At 45.3% G+C, this 15,531-nt stretch overlaps 1 protein-coding gene across 5 annotated transcripts in view; it reads left to right on the top strand.

Annotated features, from left to right (window-relative positions):
- The window catches only part of LOC132591255 (uncharacterized), a 45,022-nt gene extending 29,497 nt beyond the window's left edge, over positions 1-15,525 (top strand). For 3 of the 5 annotated variants that reach the window (XM_060268948.1, XM_060268947.1, XM_060268946.1), the window contains 4 exons: positions 5,355-5,498; positions 6,369-6,499; positions 8,693-8,863; positions 11,665-15,525. In XM_060268948.1, coding sequence (XP_060124931.1) covers positions 5,355-5,498; positions 6,369-6,499; positions 8,693-8,863; positions 11,665-11,790 — 572 coding nt within the window. In that variant the 3' untranslated portion in view covers positions 11,791-15,525. Of the gene's footprint in view, positions 1-3,886; positions 3,994-5,354; positions 5,499-6,368; positions 6,500-8,692; positions 8,864-11,664 lie in introns of all 5 variants that reach the window. The other 2 variants (XR_009556872.1, XM_060268949.1) reach the window with 2 other exon arrangements.
- The last annotated feature ends 6 nt before the right edge of the window (positions 15,526-15,531 follow it).

Raw genomic sequence — 15,531 nt, 5'->3', positions numbered from 1 at the left:
ATGGCAGGGTTGATGTTGCCAGCAATGCCACTGGGACTAGATGGCCCTCGAGGTCCTTTCCAGCTCTATGACTCGATGAGATGAGACATTCTAGCCAGACAAAAACGATCAAGGAACAAAGCAGGGCCAATCAGGAGTGTGGTCTGGGAAGAGTCATGAGTGGGAGATACAAAGGGCATTTGACTCCTGAGCCTGAGGTTCCCCACTCCTGCCCAAGTAAATATGCCTAGGACTAGTTCCTCCTATACCATAAAGGTAAAGGGAGCCCTGACCATTAGGTCCAGTCATGACCTGACTCTGGGGGTATGGCGCTCATCTCGCGTTATTGGCCGTGGGAGCCGGCGTACAGCTTCCAGGTCATGTGGCCAGCATGACAAAGCCGCTTCTGGCGAACCAGAGCAGCACACAGAAACACCGTTTACCTTCCCGCTGTAGCGGTACCTATTTATCTACTTGCACACTGATGTGCTTTAGAACTGCTAGGTTGGCAGGAGCTGGGACCGAGCAACAGGAGCTCACCCCATCTCAGGAATTTTAACCGCCGACCTTCTGATCGGCCAGCCCTAGGTTCTGTGGTTTAACCCACAGCGCCACCCGCGTCCACCTCTGGACCTATACCATATATTCACTCAATTGTGGTGCATTTCTCCTCATATATCAACATATAATAAGAAGACACCTGGACCTTCCTAGCTAGGTCAGTGTCAAAGACTGCTGGAACATGTCCGTAGGGCTTTAAAATTTCGTGTACTGAAGCAGTGGGTTTGAAGATATTAAATGATATATTAAGGACCTCACATCACCACCATTGACAGGAAAACATATTAATGAAGGAATGGTAGGGACTAGAATTCAGGATTTCTTCTACTTTCTTTTTAGAAAGGGTCGTTGCTGTGGGGCTTGCATGCTTTAAGGACCCGTGACTGTGTTTGAAGCTGTTTGCTGCATCTATTGATCCAGATGGGGGTGATAGATCAGACTAGGATGTTCTTACGGTAGTTATCAAGTTGTTAACAGCCACACTAGATGGTTGATGGGAAAACATTAAGGGGCAGCGAAGATCCACCTCTGTAATACAGTCATATCTCGGGTTGCGTCCGCTGCGGGTTGCGTTCTTTCAGGATATTAACACGGCGGACCCGGAAGTGTTTACTTCCGGGTTCCGCCATGCACGCATCCGCAGAAGTGCCCAGAACTGGAAGGGTGAAAAAATCCCAACGATCCTTGAATGGCAAGAAAAACTGGTAGAGTTCATGAACTTCGCCAAAATGACTGCTGCAATTAGGAATATCCCCAAACAGAAGTGTAAAGTTGAATGGAAGCATGTTGAGGACTATTTGATCAAAGAGGATATGAATATTGAATTGGTGATTGGCTTGAATTGAAAGGTAAGTAGGGAAATATAAAGAATCTATGTAAATAATAATTCAGATAAAGCAAGACAAGGGAAAGTTAAATAAAGGGAAGCGGTGTACAAACTTTAGGAAGTCAATTTTTGTTTTTGTTATGTTTTGTCTTATTTGCTTTGTAAATTATGTTTTTGGTTTTTTCTTTCTTTGCTCTTATTTATTATTTGTTAAGGTTATTGGATTGGAATTTTATGTTCTATATGTTTCTGTTATTATCCTTTATGTTTCTGTATGTTCTTTTTTCTGTTTATTTGATTCTATTTTGTAATATTTTAAAGAATATAAATAAAGAGATTTTTAAAAAGAAAAAAAAGTTTGCTTGGATTCTTGAAAATCTGTGACAATGAAACAGCAACAAAAACAGATAGCTACAGAGCCCCCCAAGGGCCATGACAGATACTAATGCATCTTTCCTGCAGGCTGAAGAATTATTCAGATGTGTAGCTAGCATCTGACATCCGAATAAAAATTCATCAGCCTGACTGTACCAACTCTGGTCACAGAATAATGGCATCAAAAATAGATCCATCAGTCACTGTTAGGCATTGCTTGATTCTATAGGGTGGCTATGTGAGAATCCCTGATAAGGTTTGTTGGAAAGGCCCAGCATTTCTGAGCAGTGCAGAGCATTAGTCCACAGTATTTCTGACCAGCGTTGAAATGGTATCTCTGACCAGCGTTGAAATGTGGGCTTGCATCATGAGACTTAAACCATGAAATTGACTCTTATATTCCAAATTAATAGGAATTTTGGATTACTGCCAGGCTTGCAAGGAGATTCACACTTCAATAATCTAGATACCCTCTGCTGAAGGCTGTTTTTCAATGAAGAAAACTGAGCTGTGGGGGAGAGAAATAGAAAAGAGAATCTTGGGAGTATGGCAACATTTTAGCACCATTGGAAGATTTGGGCAGCTGGATAAAGCAATTCATAGAAAGGATAGAATACTCATGAGTAAACAGAGAGCTGATCACAATGCATTTTAATTTCTCTTAGTTTCCATTGAAATCAATGGAGTTTACTTACATCATGGCTCACTTGGCCCAATGATCTCAATGGGAATGAAGTACAGTTTCCTTAGTTTGGATCCACCACTGTGTGTTAAAGTTACATGCAAACCATTTTAAAATAAAAAATTTTAAAAATGAATGCCTTTCTATCATGCTAGGGCCTTTGTTATCATTTTCAGAACACTGAAATGATGAAGCAGGTTTACTTCTTACTGAGCAATTGGGTTGAATATTGCCTGTATGTTTTCCCTTATGTCTCCAGCAAACAAACAAAGGTTTAAACTCAGTCAGGCCAGAGTTACGTACTTAATTTCTTTGAAGGGAACAAATTCTGGGTGGCTTTCAACAGAACATTAAAAACAGAATAAAACATTAAAAACTTTAAGGGCTGCCTTCAGATGCCTTCTAAAAGTCGGATAGTTGTTTATTTCCTTGACATCTGACAGGAGAGTGTTCCACAGGGCGGGTGCCACCACCGAGAAGGCCCTCTGCCTGGTTCCCTGTAACCTCACTTCTCGCAGTGAGGGAACTGCCAGAAGGCCCTCAGTGCTGGACCTTAGTGTCCAGGCTGAACGATGGGGCTGGAAACGCTCCTTCAGGTTACTGGACCGAGGTCATTTAGGGCTTTTAAAGGTCAGCTTGTGACCTTGACAACATCAGCAATGCCATGCCTAGGGTTTTTTTTCCAGCCAGAACTCAGTTCTGGCACCTCTCAGGTGAGTGCCATTGCCATTCTAAGAAAATAACGGAGGTGTTCATTGTGATTTCTGGCACCTCTTTTTCTAGTAAAAAAGCACTGGTCGTGCCCACAGAAAAAGTGCCAGGTTTGAGCTCAAGAATAATCATACACAGCTTTTGTATCTTTTGAGATCCTGCCCCTTAGCTCAATGAACTTGCTCCAACATGGGAAACTTGAGAGAACCCCCTTTGCAGATTGTCTTTGCTTAAGAATAAATGGTTCTTAGAAACATCAGTTATTGACAGGATTTTGGGGGCACATCTGGCTTTTAAACCAGCCAATACCCTTTTGTTTGTTTTTACCACATGAGTGGTAAGCCCTTTTGTTCAAATCAATAAATTACCGTCATTCCACTCTAATTCCCGTGATGCATGCAAACAACGCAATTATCCCAAATGAAGAGGATACAGCATCTGTGATTTCACCGAACTCATAAAAATGATAATGACGCACATCTAAAGATTTATTGATTTCCCAAGTGCTTGCTTTTCTTTTTTTCCTTAACAAACTTGGTGGGGCAGAGGGTGCTCAGGATTGTAAGTGTCATTGGTACACAGGAGTTTAGCTTTATAAAAGTGGCATTCTGAACAATATTGTCAAAGCTTGTATTTGCTTTGAGGCCAAAGTCAATTCTTCTTGAACCCTTTGTGGCTAAATCTCCTTTCTTCTGTCTGTGTAGTATTGGAAAAATATACTTAAGAGAAGATTGTTTTCCTTGCTTCCTCAGACCAAAGTCCCATTAAATCCATGATTGGAGCCACTACCACAGAGGAGGGAGGAGATGCAGAGAATGGCTATGGGCTAGACCCAGGGCCAGCCCACCCATGAGGCAAGGTGAGGTGACCACCTGGGGCAGCAGGATCCATATGGGCAGTAGATCCAGTCTCCATGGAATTATTCACCCACTGCCACTGCTGTACCTCCTTGCCCTGCCCCGAAAGCCATGTCTGCAGTGGCCTCTTGGTGAAGAGGCAATTCTTGCTAAACCTGGTTACCTTTACTTGCAAAAGAGAAGTAGTTTCTGTGGCTGTGCTGTTTGGTTGCTTCAGATTCCATAGTGTGATGTGAAAAGGTCTTCAGAACCTGACTGTTGATGCCAGGTTGCTGGCTAACATCATTGTGCCCCATCTAGGACTTCTTGCACGATCTAAAACAGGCATCCCCAAACTTTGGCCCTCCAGATGTTTTGGACTACAATTCCCATCATCCCTGACCACTGGCCCTGTTAGCTAGGGATCATGGGAGTTGTAGGCCAAAACATCTGGAGGGCCGCAGTTTGGGGATGCCTGATCTAAAACATGGGTAGGCAAACTAAGGCCCAGGGGACAGATCCGGCCCAATCGCGTTCTAAATCCAGCCTACAAACAGTCCGGGAATCAGCATGTTTTTATGTGAGTAGAATGTGCCCTTTTATTTAAAATGCATCTCTGGGTTATTTGTGGGGCTTGCCTGGTGTTTTTACACGAGTAGAATGTGTGCTTTTATTTAAAATGCATCTCTGGGTTATTTGTGGGGCATAGGAATTCATTCAATTCTCCGCCCCCAAATATAGTCCGGCCCCCCACAAGATCTGAGGGACAATGCTGAAAAAGTTTGCTGACCCCTGATCTAAAATGTTCAGAGATCTAGATGGGCTCTTTAATCTGACCCAAGATTGCAGTCCTGTATCCACATGATTTTAGCTTTCTAGCAGTTCGAAAGCACCTCAAAGTGCAAGTAGATAAATAGGTACCGCTCCGGCGGGAAGGTAAACGGCGTTTCCATGCACTGCTCTGGTTTGCCAGAAGCGGCTTAGTCACGCTGGCCACATGACTTGGAAGCTGTACACCGGCTCCCTCGGCCAATAGAGCGAGATAAGTGCCGCAACCCCAGAGTCGGTCATGACTGGACCTAATGGTCAGGGGTCCCTTTGCCTTTACCTTTACCTTTACTGCCTAGTAACTTGTTAGATGGAATCCATGGCACAAAATTATCCTGTTCACTCTGTGATCCATGACTGGTTGGAATTCCCCATGTGAATAATCTTGAAAGGTGGAAGTATCATTAATTTGGGGGTGGGGGGGAACGACGACAGGATTTTTTATTTCTCCAAACTGGCCAGTAATTCTAACTAAAAATAAAAACGGGAAAAATATTTGGATGGAGCAGATGTAGAAAATAACCTCCAGTTTTTCTCTCCCATCTCCCTTGCTTAGGACTATACCAAACATTATTCTCTGGCATTATTGGCAAGGAACAAATCAGGGATTTGCTGCATGACTTATATCCTATGCAAAGTTGCAGTGCCGTTGATGAACTTTCTGCTAATTTCCTCAAGGAAGTGGATAAAGACAATCAAGGTAGTTTGCTGACTTTTTGAGAATATTGATCGAATAAATGTGCATTCCAGGGTCCATGATGTATAGGATACTACGGTATGTTAACAGGAAACTTAAATTGACTGAAAGAAGATCAAAAACAATGTACCATATTTTTTTCATAAAGGATGTGACACAGCACCATCTTGTGGCTTCTTCGTTATGTGGCAAACAGAAATGAGGGGAAGTTTGCAAAGAGATGTGGTTTCCAGGATTATTTTGCTTTTACATGACTCACTTGATGTCAAGCTGTTCCTCTTAATTCCAATGAGACAATTAAGAATATACCCACTTTCTCCCCACTGAAACCAATGGGGCTTAAAAGTGCTTAACTATGGCTAGATCGTGTTTATTATTTTAAAACCAAAGCATCATATACCATCACTGCTGTCCCTTTACATACCTACATAAATTTGCAGTAAGTATTTATGTATGTAAATACATATTTTCCTCTGTGATCCAGAGGCTATTCTCTACGCAGAACCCTACGTGAACAGCTTTCCTGCATCCACAAGGACTTTCCTATTCATGACAATTCCAGATAAAAATATGTACCCATCCTCATTGCACTCATGTGCAGCTATTGCCCCTGACAATTCAGTGAATAGGAAGTCCTGCTCTTCCTAGGAGATGTATCTCCAGCTCTGAATATCTGAAGAGCTTTGGATCAGAGCACTTTTTAAAACCAACCTTCCCTAGTGGTAGAATATCCATGATGCTTTGGGAACTTCCAGACTGGGCTACAGTAATGTGTTCTGTGTGGGACGAATATTTAGTAACTTCAGTTACAGGATGGCACCCATTGTCTTGCAGATAAATAGCATTAATGTAAGAAGAACATTTTCTCCTTAGGGTATATCTCTGAAGATATGTTTGTTGCCTGGGTTCTATCCTTTTCAGAAGAAATAGTCAAATCTACGCTAGATTTCCCAATCATACCTCCAAATCTGACACAAATTGAGCATCCTACTTCTTATCTGAGTGTAAGTAGACATTATGATTTATTTTTAAGATTTCCCTTTTTTAAAAAAAGTTGTCACTTTTCTCTAATAATAATCTGTGGGAGAAAAGAAGGTGGTTACCAATCCACATTAAAGAATATGCACATGACATAATGTAACAAGATTATATCTGTTGGACTTTTAATATCTCTGGATCCAACCAGCAAAATGAGTACAGTCAACATCTCTTTCCAGAATTCTAATAAGTCCACATATTGGCAAAGCTCGTATCTGTTAAATACAGAGAACCGCAAAATGCCAAGGCTTAGCAGCCTTCTGAAGAGTTGAATGGCATTCTTATTGGTCTGGCTTTTGAAAGATCAGATTAATTCAGAAGGATGTGTGTGAGAGAGAGTGCAATTCTAAATTGGATGCTTTTGGATCATTGTCAATTTTGTATCAATTCTAAATCGTCTGCTTTTGATTTGTGTACAGTATCTATTTGAAGTACACTTAATCTGACTTTGAGGGCTTGAGATGCAGTAGTTTAGAAATGGCAGGTAGGGCTGTTTGGATGGAGAGCATATGGAACATGTCTCGAATCCTGTGGAAATCCCAGTACTTTGTTCATGTAGACCAGGCACCCCCAAACTTTGGCCCTCCAGATGTTTTGGACTACAATTCCCATCATCCCTGACCACTGGTCCTGTTAGCTAGGGATCATGGGAGTTGTAGGCCAAAACATCTGGAGGGCCGCAGTTTGGGGGTGCCTGATGTAGACTCTTGAACTGTTCCTATGGAATCATAGGTTTTAAAGAGAGCTCAGAGGAACATTCTGAAATACGGTAGCATTTTGGATACCATCTTGTCTTGTGATCCAAAGCGAGATGTTGCTAACCGTTTTGCCATAAGCAGCCAACAGTTACTTGCATGAAGGGACAAAGTGCTTAGAAAGCTGCAATGAGCCCACACATCTGGACCTGCCCAGACACACACCTGTTTCTCCCTTTATCCCCGTCATCTACTATGTGAGGTTCCAGGAGCTGAGGAAGCCAGTAACTACATGCAGAGGCACCCGTGCAATTTCATGAATGATATGAATGGGAGGAGCTGCACATGGTTTGGGCGGGGCCAGAAGCACAGCCCTATTACAGTGGTACCTCAGGTTACAAACACTTCGGGTTACAGACTCCGCTAACCTGGAAGTAGTATCTCAGGCAGGGATGTCTTAAGCATATGCGGCACCAGGGTGCAAAGATCCGCCCCTGCCCCCAGCCCAGCACAACAAACCAGCCCGAGACGTCGGCAACTAAGTAAAGCCAGGCAGCTTGTGGTGTGAGCAGCATGCGCTGGGCGGGCCTCTCCACGGCCCTATGCCAATCCCAGGATCACAGGAGGGTGGAGCCAGCCGGCCGGCCAGCCGCCTCAGCGCTTCACTGGCTCGCTTGCCCCTGAACTCGTGGTGCAGAGCCGCCAGTAGCAGAAGAGCCTGTTGTGGCGCTCCGACGGGCAGGCTCTTCCCCAGACTCCAACTCTTGGGCACCGGATTCTTGGCCTGGCGCCCCTGAGAGCCTGGCACCCGGGTGCCCCATACTCCTGGCACCTATGGTTAAGACGGCCCTGACCTCAGGTTGAGAACTTTACCTCAGGATGAGAACAGAAATTGCATGCCGGCGGCGTGGCAGCAGCAGGAGACCCCATTATTTAAAGTGGTACCTCAGGTTAAGAACAGACCACTGGAACGAATTAAGTTTGTAACCAGAGGTACCATGTACATCATTCTACATGCTCTGTCTTTTCACAGAGTGTGAAGGAAGCGAAAGAGAAATATACAAGGCTGTTAAATGCAAACCCGGTAACTTCCCAGAAGTTTTTATAATATGGCTACTGTTTAGTTCTTATCTCGGCATGCCTTTCATTTTTTCAGAGTCTTCTGTTGCAACCTTTATTCTTATTTCATCTTTCAGCAGTGGAGTATTTCTACAGTTGTCTAATAGCATATATATATATATATTTAATCCAGTAATTGTACTGTAACAACATCCAAGGAATTAAGCTGTAGAATAGATGGAATCAGAATGCTTGAATGGGTTTCCGCTCAGCAAGGTCATTTAAAATATAACTTTATGTTATTAACCAATCAGAATAAAGTTCTAACCAGAAGCTGAGTCCATCGAAGACCATGTGGCTCACCCATAGAATGCAGTTCTCTAATAATCCACTTTGTTTTTACAGATCACTGCAGATATTCAGGATAAAGAAGGACTGAATGACCTGCAACTTGTTAAGGTGGCCACAGAGATAGCCACAAGAAAAAGAAACTGGGGGCTTCTTGCTAGTAAGCTTGGCATTATAGAGAAGGACAACTTCCGTTTGGGGAATGAGCATGGGAAAACAAAGGACCAAGTAAGTCATATTTGGTGTATGGCGTGGATGGGTGTGGAATCTTTTGCAAGTGTCAAAATCAAATTGAGTCAGGAGTTGGGGAACATGCAGTAGTTATAATAAAAATGCAACAGCCATATTGAAAGACAAAGAGTGGCATGCCTGTTAGGCCTGTGGAGAAAGTGATGTATTGAACTGATAAGGAAGGTGCCTGTTCCAGTGACAGGATACTTGGGCATTAAGCATAATCCAAATAATAATAATAATAATAATAATTTATTATTTATACCCCGCCCATCTGGCCGGGTTCCCCCAGCCACTCTGGGCGGCTTCCAAAAAAACAGAAATTCTAAAATACAGAAATCCATCAAACATTAAAAGCTTCCCTAAACAGGGCTGCCTTGAGATGCCTTCTAAAGGTCTGGTAATTGTTCTCTTTGACCTCTAGTGGGAGGGCATTCCACAGGGTGGGTGCCACTACCGAGAAGGCCCTCTGCCTGGTTCCCTGTAACTTGGCTTCTCGTAATGAGGGAACCGCCAGAAGGCCCTCGGAGCTGGACCTCAGTGTCCGGGCAGAACGATGGGGGTGGAGACGCTCCTTCAGGTATACCGGACCGAGGCCGTTTAGGGCTTTAAAGGTCAACACCAACACTTTGAATTGTGCTCGGAAACGTACTGGGAGCCAATGTAGGTCTTTTAGGACCGGTGTTATGTGATCTCGGCGGTCGCTCCCAGTCACCAGTCTAGCTGCCGCATTCTGGATTAGTTGTAGTTTCCGGGTCACCTTCAAAGGTAGCCCCACGTAGAGCGCATTGCAGTAGTCCAAGCAAGAGATAACTAGAGCATGCACCACTCTGGAGAGACAGTCAGTGGGCAGGTAGGGACTCAGCCTGCGTACCAGATGGAGCTGATAAACAGCTGCCCTGGACACAGAGTTGACCTGTGCCTCCATGGACAGCTGTGAGTCCAGAATGACTCCCAGGCTGCGCACCTGGTCTTTCAGGGGCACAGTTACCCCATTCAGGACCAGGGAGTCCTCCACACCCGCCCGCCTCCTGTCCCCCACAAACAGTACTTCTGTCTTGTCAGGATTCAATCTCAATCTGTTAGCCGCCATCCATCCTCCAACCGCCTCCAAGCACTCACCGCCTTCACTGGTTCTGATTTAAAAGAGAGGTAGAGCTGGGTATCATCAGCATACTGATGGACACCCTGCCCAAACCCCCTGATGATCTCTCCCAGCGGCTGCATATAGATGTTAAAAAGCATGGGGGAGAGGACAGAACCCTGAGGCACCCCACAAGTGAGAGCCCAGGGGTCTGAACACTCATCCCCCACCACCACTTTCTGAACACGGCCCAGGAGGAAGGAGCGGAACCACTGCATGACAGTGCCCCCAGCTCCCAAGCCCTCTAGACGGTCCAGAAGGATGTTATGGTCGATGGTGTCAAAAGCCGCTGAGAGATCCAGCAGAACAAGGAAACAGCTCTTACCTTTGTCCCTAGCCCGCCGGAGATCATCGACCAGTGCGACCAAGGCAGTTTCAGTCCCATGATGAGGCCTGAATCCTGACTGGAAGGGATCCAAATGGTCCGCTTCTTCCAGGTGTGCCTGGAGTTGTTCCGCAACCACTCGCTCAATCACCTTGCCCAAGAATGGAAGATTTGAGACTGGGCGATAGTTGGCCATATTGGCCGGATCTAAAGATGGTTTTTTAAGAAGCGGTTTAATAACTGCCTCTTTCAGCGGGTCTGGGAAGGCTCCCTCATGGAGAGAAGCATTTACCAACCCGCGAAGCCCATCGCCCAGCCCTTCCTGGCTAGCTTTTATAAGCCAGGATGGGCAAGGATCAAGGAGACAGGTGGTTGGGTTCATTCGTCTAAGCAGCCTGTCCACATCCTCGGAGGTAACAGATTGAAATTGATCCCACAAAACTTGACTAGACAGGACTCTAGCACTCCCCCGCCCCGGCCCTGCTCCCACGGTGGAGTCTACCTCTTCCCGAATCTGAGCGACTTTATCTGCAAAAAACTTTGCAAAATCATTGCAGGAGATCTATACTTCTCTAGAAGAGCAGAACAGCTGGCTTGCCTTTGCATGGTTATTGTGACAAGATTGGAAGCAAATGGGATTTCCAGTCCATAGCTCTGGTCTTATGCACTTCCTATAGGAAGCTCACTAGGGGAATCTGAGCGCAGAATCTTCCAAATGTTTCTGCGAAAGACTGCTTGGTTTTGTAATGTAACGAACATAGAGAAACTGCCTCGGACAGAGTCAGCCCGTTGGTCCACCTAACTCAGTACAGATGTGGGAAACCTGGACCTTCCAGACATAGTTGAACTGCAACTCCCATCATCCCTTGCCACTGGCCATGGACTACCAGATACTAGGACTGCTACTAGGGGTGATGGGAGTTGTAGTCCAGCAACATCTGGCAGGACAAAGGGTCTGAACCCAATCTATACTAACTGGTGGGGGTTCTCCACGGTTTCCAACAGGAGTTATTCTCAACTCTGCTGGGAGATGCCAAGGATTAAAATTAGGGGCTTCTGCATACAAAAAAAAGTGCCATTGAGCAACAAGGCTCCTTCATAAGCCCATCAATTTGTAGATTATAGGAAGTGTCCCTCACTTTCCCGCAAACCAGCAGGCTTGAGGCTAATGAAGTGAAATGAACAGATACAGTACTGATATATGAGATGGTATATGGTAGATATATGGTAAAACCAACCATATGAGTGTCATAAGATTTTACTGCTTTTCTATAGCTGTTGAGAAAGGTTCAGGGTAATATTTTGCTCCCCTCTTGTTTTTATGTGCAGATCCTGAAAATGTTACTGAGCTGGCACAGAGCATGTCAAGGAGCTCCTCTTCCTATACTTCAAGCAGCCCTGCGAGATAGTGGCAATGTAGACATTTGTAACGAAGTGTTCCACTTGAGCTTTTAATATATATATATATATATATGCGTGCGTTAGGAGAGGATAGGTGTTTTAAGACGGGATGGGTAAGCTTTCCCAGCCTAATGGTGATGTTCTCTTTTGTGCAATGCTATTGCTATATATTTGTGTAAACCCCTCCTTTCCCCCTGATATGGACTCAAGACAGCTTACCATAGTGCAGTGATTTTCAACCAGTGTGCCATGGCACCCTGGGGTGTCTTGAATGGTGGTCAGGGGTGCCGCAGACAACACTGGCTTCTGTCTCTTTCTTTCTTTCTTTCTTTCTTTCTTTCTTTCTTTCTTTCTTTCTTTCTTTCTTTCTTTCTTCCCCTCCTTCCTTCCTTCCTTCCTTCCCTCCCTCCCTCCCTCCTCTGATGCCCTCTCGTGTCTCTACCTCCCAAAGAGCTGCACAGCTGTTTGTTGCAGCAGCCCTGACTACAAGCTCTGCAGGCAAATGGTGCCTCTGGGGCTGGCCAGGGGTGCTGGTTGCCAGGAGCTGAGGAGTAGGCAAGCAAGCAGCCGATGGAGCCCAGCCAGCCAGTCCACCAGCCCTTGTGGTTTGGACAGACAAATCCTAGGCCCTTGTGGGGCAGTGTGAGGAGGCTCCTCCGTTTGGGGCAGGGAGGGCAGCTCAGAGACTGGGGTGGCAGCAGCACAACTCCCAAGGAGAGGGGAGAGGAGAGGAGGTCGAGGGTGTTTGAAAAAGGGTGAGAGGCTGCCAGCTCTGCAAGCAAGGGGGAACGTAACTGGGCTCCTGAGCCCCACAGGGGTGCCGCAGAAAGAATGCAGTTGGTCAAGGGAGCCGTGGACTCAAAAAGGTTGAAAAGCTCTGCCATAGTGGGGGGGGGGGGCACACAAAAGGCAAAAGTAGGTGGAGCAATGAATGTGATTCATACTTTTGTAGAGTTCCATTCTAGAAAGGCAAAAGTCGGAGTTGTCTACACACACCTCTTTCCATCCACAATTTCACCATTTGGCCATCTAGCACTGAGTCAGGCCATTTGGACATCCAACCCAGTGTCGTTCATACTGGAAATGTCAGGAATTGACCTCCTGCATGCAAAGCAGATGCTCTGCCCCTTAGCTCCTGCTTCTTCCCAAGGGTTGCATCCAGCCCACAGGCCTTGCTTGAGCTAGAGGTGGCTGGAACCTAGGCATTTAATGTGTTGCAAAAGGGAGAACGGCACTGGCAACTTTCATAGTTGTGTAGTAGATGGAATTTGAGCAGGTGCAGCTTTTCATGCAAGCTACACCTGCTGAAATCATCTCTTTCACTAAACAATTAAAGCTATAGAAGCCTGACCCTCTTTTTCACCTCATCAACCTACATCTTCATTACCCTGGAGTGTGTGTGTGTCCAAGTACTGCAAATGGCCCCCTGCCACACAAAGGATTGCAGAAAGTTAATGCACGTTGCCATTCAAATGGTGTCAGTGCACCGCCTCATGTGATCGATTATGCAGGGCGGGGCTTACCTCCCCCTCCCCAATATTTGATTCAAGTTGGCACCCCTGGACATAAGTCTCATTAAACCCATTGAGACATGCATAGAAGCAGGCAGCAGCCACCCAGTTTTCAGACACAAAACCCACCTTTAGTCCAAACATCCATTTGGGGACATGTGTCAGGAGCCCAGACTGCCATCTTGATAAAACAGCGCACAAGTCATAATTAGCTTGAAGATTTATTGCAATGCAAAGAGTTAGCCTCAGACGTCTAACCAAACGTCCGCGGCTTATGAATCAGTTGACCCTTCTGAAGACCGCCTCCTGGTTCTGCAGAATATCCTGAACCTATGACCCTTATGTTTCTGGGTTTGCTTGATTAATTGCCTCCTCTTCCAGTGAGGAAATGCTATTCCTCCTGCTTTGCAAGTCTGCCTGTGCTTCTTGAGCAAGCTGACTTCTCACCCTCCCACTCTCTGCTAACTCCTGATCAACATTCATTTCTGTGTCTCAGAGAGAGGGGGAGGAGGGCTGCTCCCAGCTGTCTGACTTCTTACTAACACATGCTGTGTTTCTCTACTTCGGGCAGATGTGTTCGTGACAACATGTATCAAAAGGACAATGCCTTAATGCAAGACATCCAAGGCAGAATAGGCTAGACCTGTCCACCTTTAGGTTTAATTAAGTCCCTTGAAATCAGCTCTGTGTGTGGATTGTTGTTACTGTGTGCAAGACTGCAGCCCATCCTGTTTGTGTACACAAAGCACACACTTGGTATGTCCAATATCCCAGGTTCAGTCCCCAACATCTGCAGATACAGCTGAGAAATATACCTGCCCAGGACTCTGGAGAGCTGCTACCAGTCACTGTAGCAGACAATAGCAAAGTAGATGGGCCAGCTCCCTGCCTATGTATTTCCTGTGTTCCTGTGTAGTGTCCCGTCTGCTTAAATAACATTTTAATTGCCTTCTGAAGGACAGAGAGGACCATTCTCCCCATGTAACCTGACATCCTGGTACTTCTATTGTTGGATTAAATCAGCGCCTCTTACATTTAATTGGCTTTAAGGTAGTACTAAACCACTTTGCTGTCTCTGGGACTATATTACATCATATCACTGGTGAAGCGACGGAGACTGCTGTTTTCCTTGGAAGCTGGTTAATTATGCTATTTTAAGAGCACCATTAAACCCTGCCAGTTTTGAATTCTGAACTTCTTTAAACTTGTGACAGTTTAATTGGCATCTTCTGCGATGAGAGACGGAGCAAAATGGAACCAGGAAAATGCACCACACAGACATGAAAGGGGGGGGAAAGTGTCCATAATAAATGCATTTTAATGTCAAGTAAATGTTCAGAAAAGAAGGGGAAGATTACATTTGTTTCAAACAAGTAATTTGTTCCCCAGTAAGGAAAAGCCATGCCGATGTTTCCATGATGTTGATGGTGTTGCTGTTTTGAAAAGCATTGTGCAAAGTGAAATCAGCAGGGAAGAAAAAGGCTTAGAGCATATACATAAGGCCCTATTCAGAGAGCCAGCAGGATCGCACATACTCAATACGGGCATACTGTGACATCTCAGACCAGTCCCACACTACTAACATGTTGAGGGAAGGTCTGAAGGAGAGAAGCCTGGCAAAAGTACACACAGTCATATCTCGGGTTACGAACGCTGAGGGTTGCACATTTTCAGATTGCGAACCTCGCCGAACCTGGAAGTACCGGAATGGGTTACTTCTAGTTTTTGGCGCTCGCGCATGTGCAGAAACACAAAATGATGTTACACGCATGCGCAGAAGCCCCGAATTGCATCACGCGTGTGTGCAGATGCGGCGCTTCAGGCTGCGAATGCTGTGGGTTGCGAACGTGTCTCCCGCACAGATCACGTTCGCAAACCGAGGTATGACCGTAGTCCATCTCTCTCTCTCTCTCTCTCTCTCTCTCTCTCTCTCTCTCTCTCTCTCTCTCTCTCTCCATTTGAATTCTGCATGCTTCCAAGAGAATATTTAGAGAAATACAGGTAATTCCCCTCCCCCACCTATCCCTATCCCTATGGCTGTAATTTGTTTTAATTTGTTTTTAATATTGAATTTTTAAATTCAATTGGGACCTGATGGTGAAGGCAGATACTAAATCGAAATATATTAATAAGAATTTCACCATCCCCTGCAAACAGGTTAGAGTAAGGTTACCAGGCCTCCCTGTTTCCCGGGGACAGTCCTTGGATTTACAGATCAGTCCCCTCACAAAATCCATCCCTGGAATAAGGAAGTTGAAAAGTGTCCCTGGATTTATTGGGGGGG

This window comes from Zootoca vivipara, chromosome 16 (assembly GCF_963506605.1).
Source record: "Zootoca vivipara chromosome 16, rZooViv1.1, whole genome shotgun sequence".
Taxonomy (NCBI): domain Eukaryota; kingdom Metazoa; phylum Chordata; class Lepidosauria; order Squamata; family Lacertidae; genus Zootoca; species Zootoca vivipara.
The sequence above is the reverse complement of the archived record's forward strand: the minus strand, read 5'-3'. Positions and strand labels throughout refer to the sequence as shown.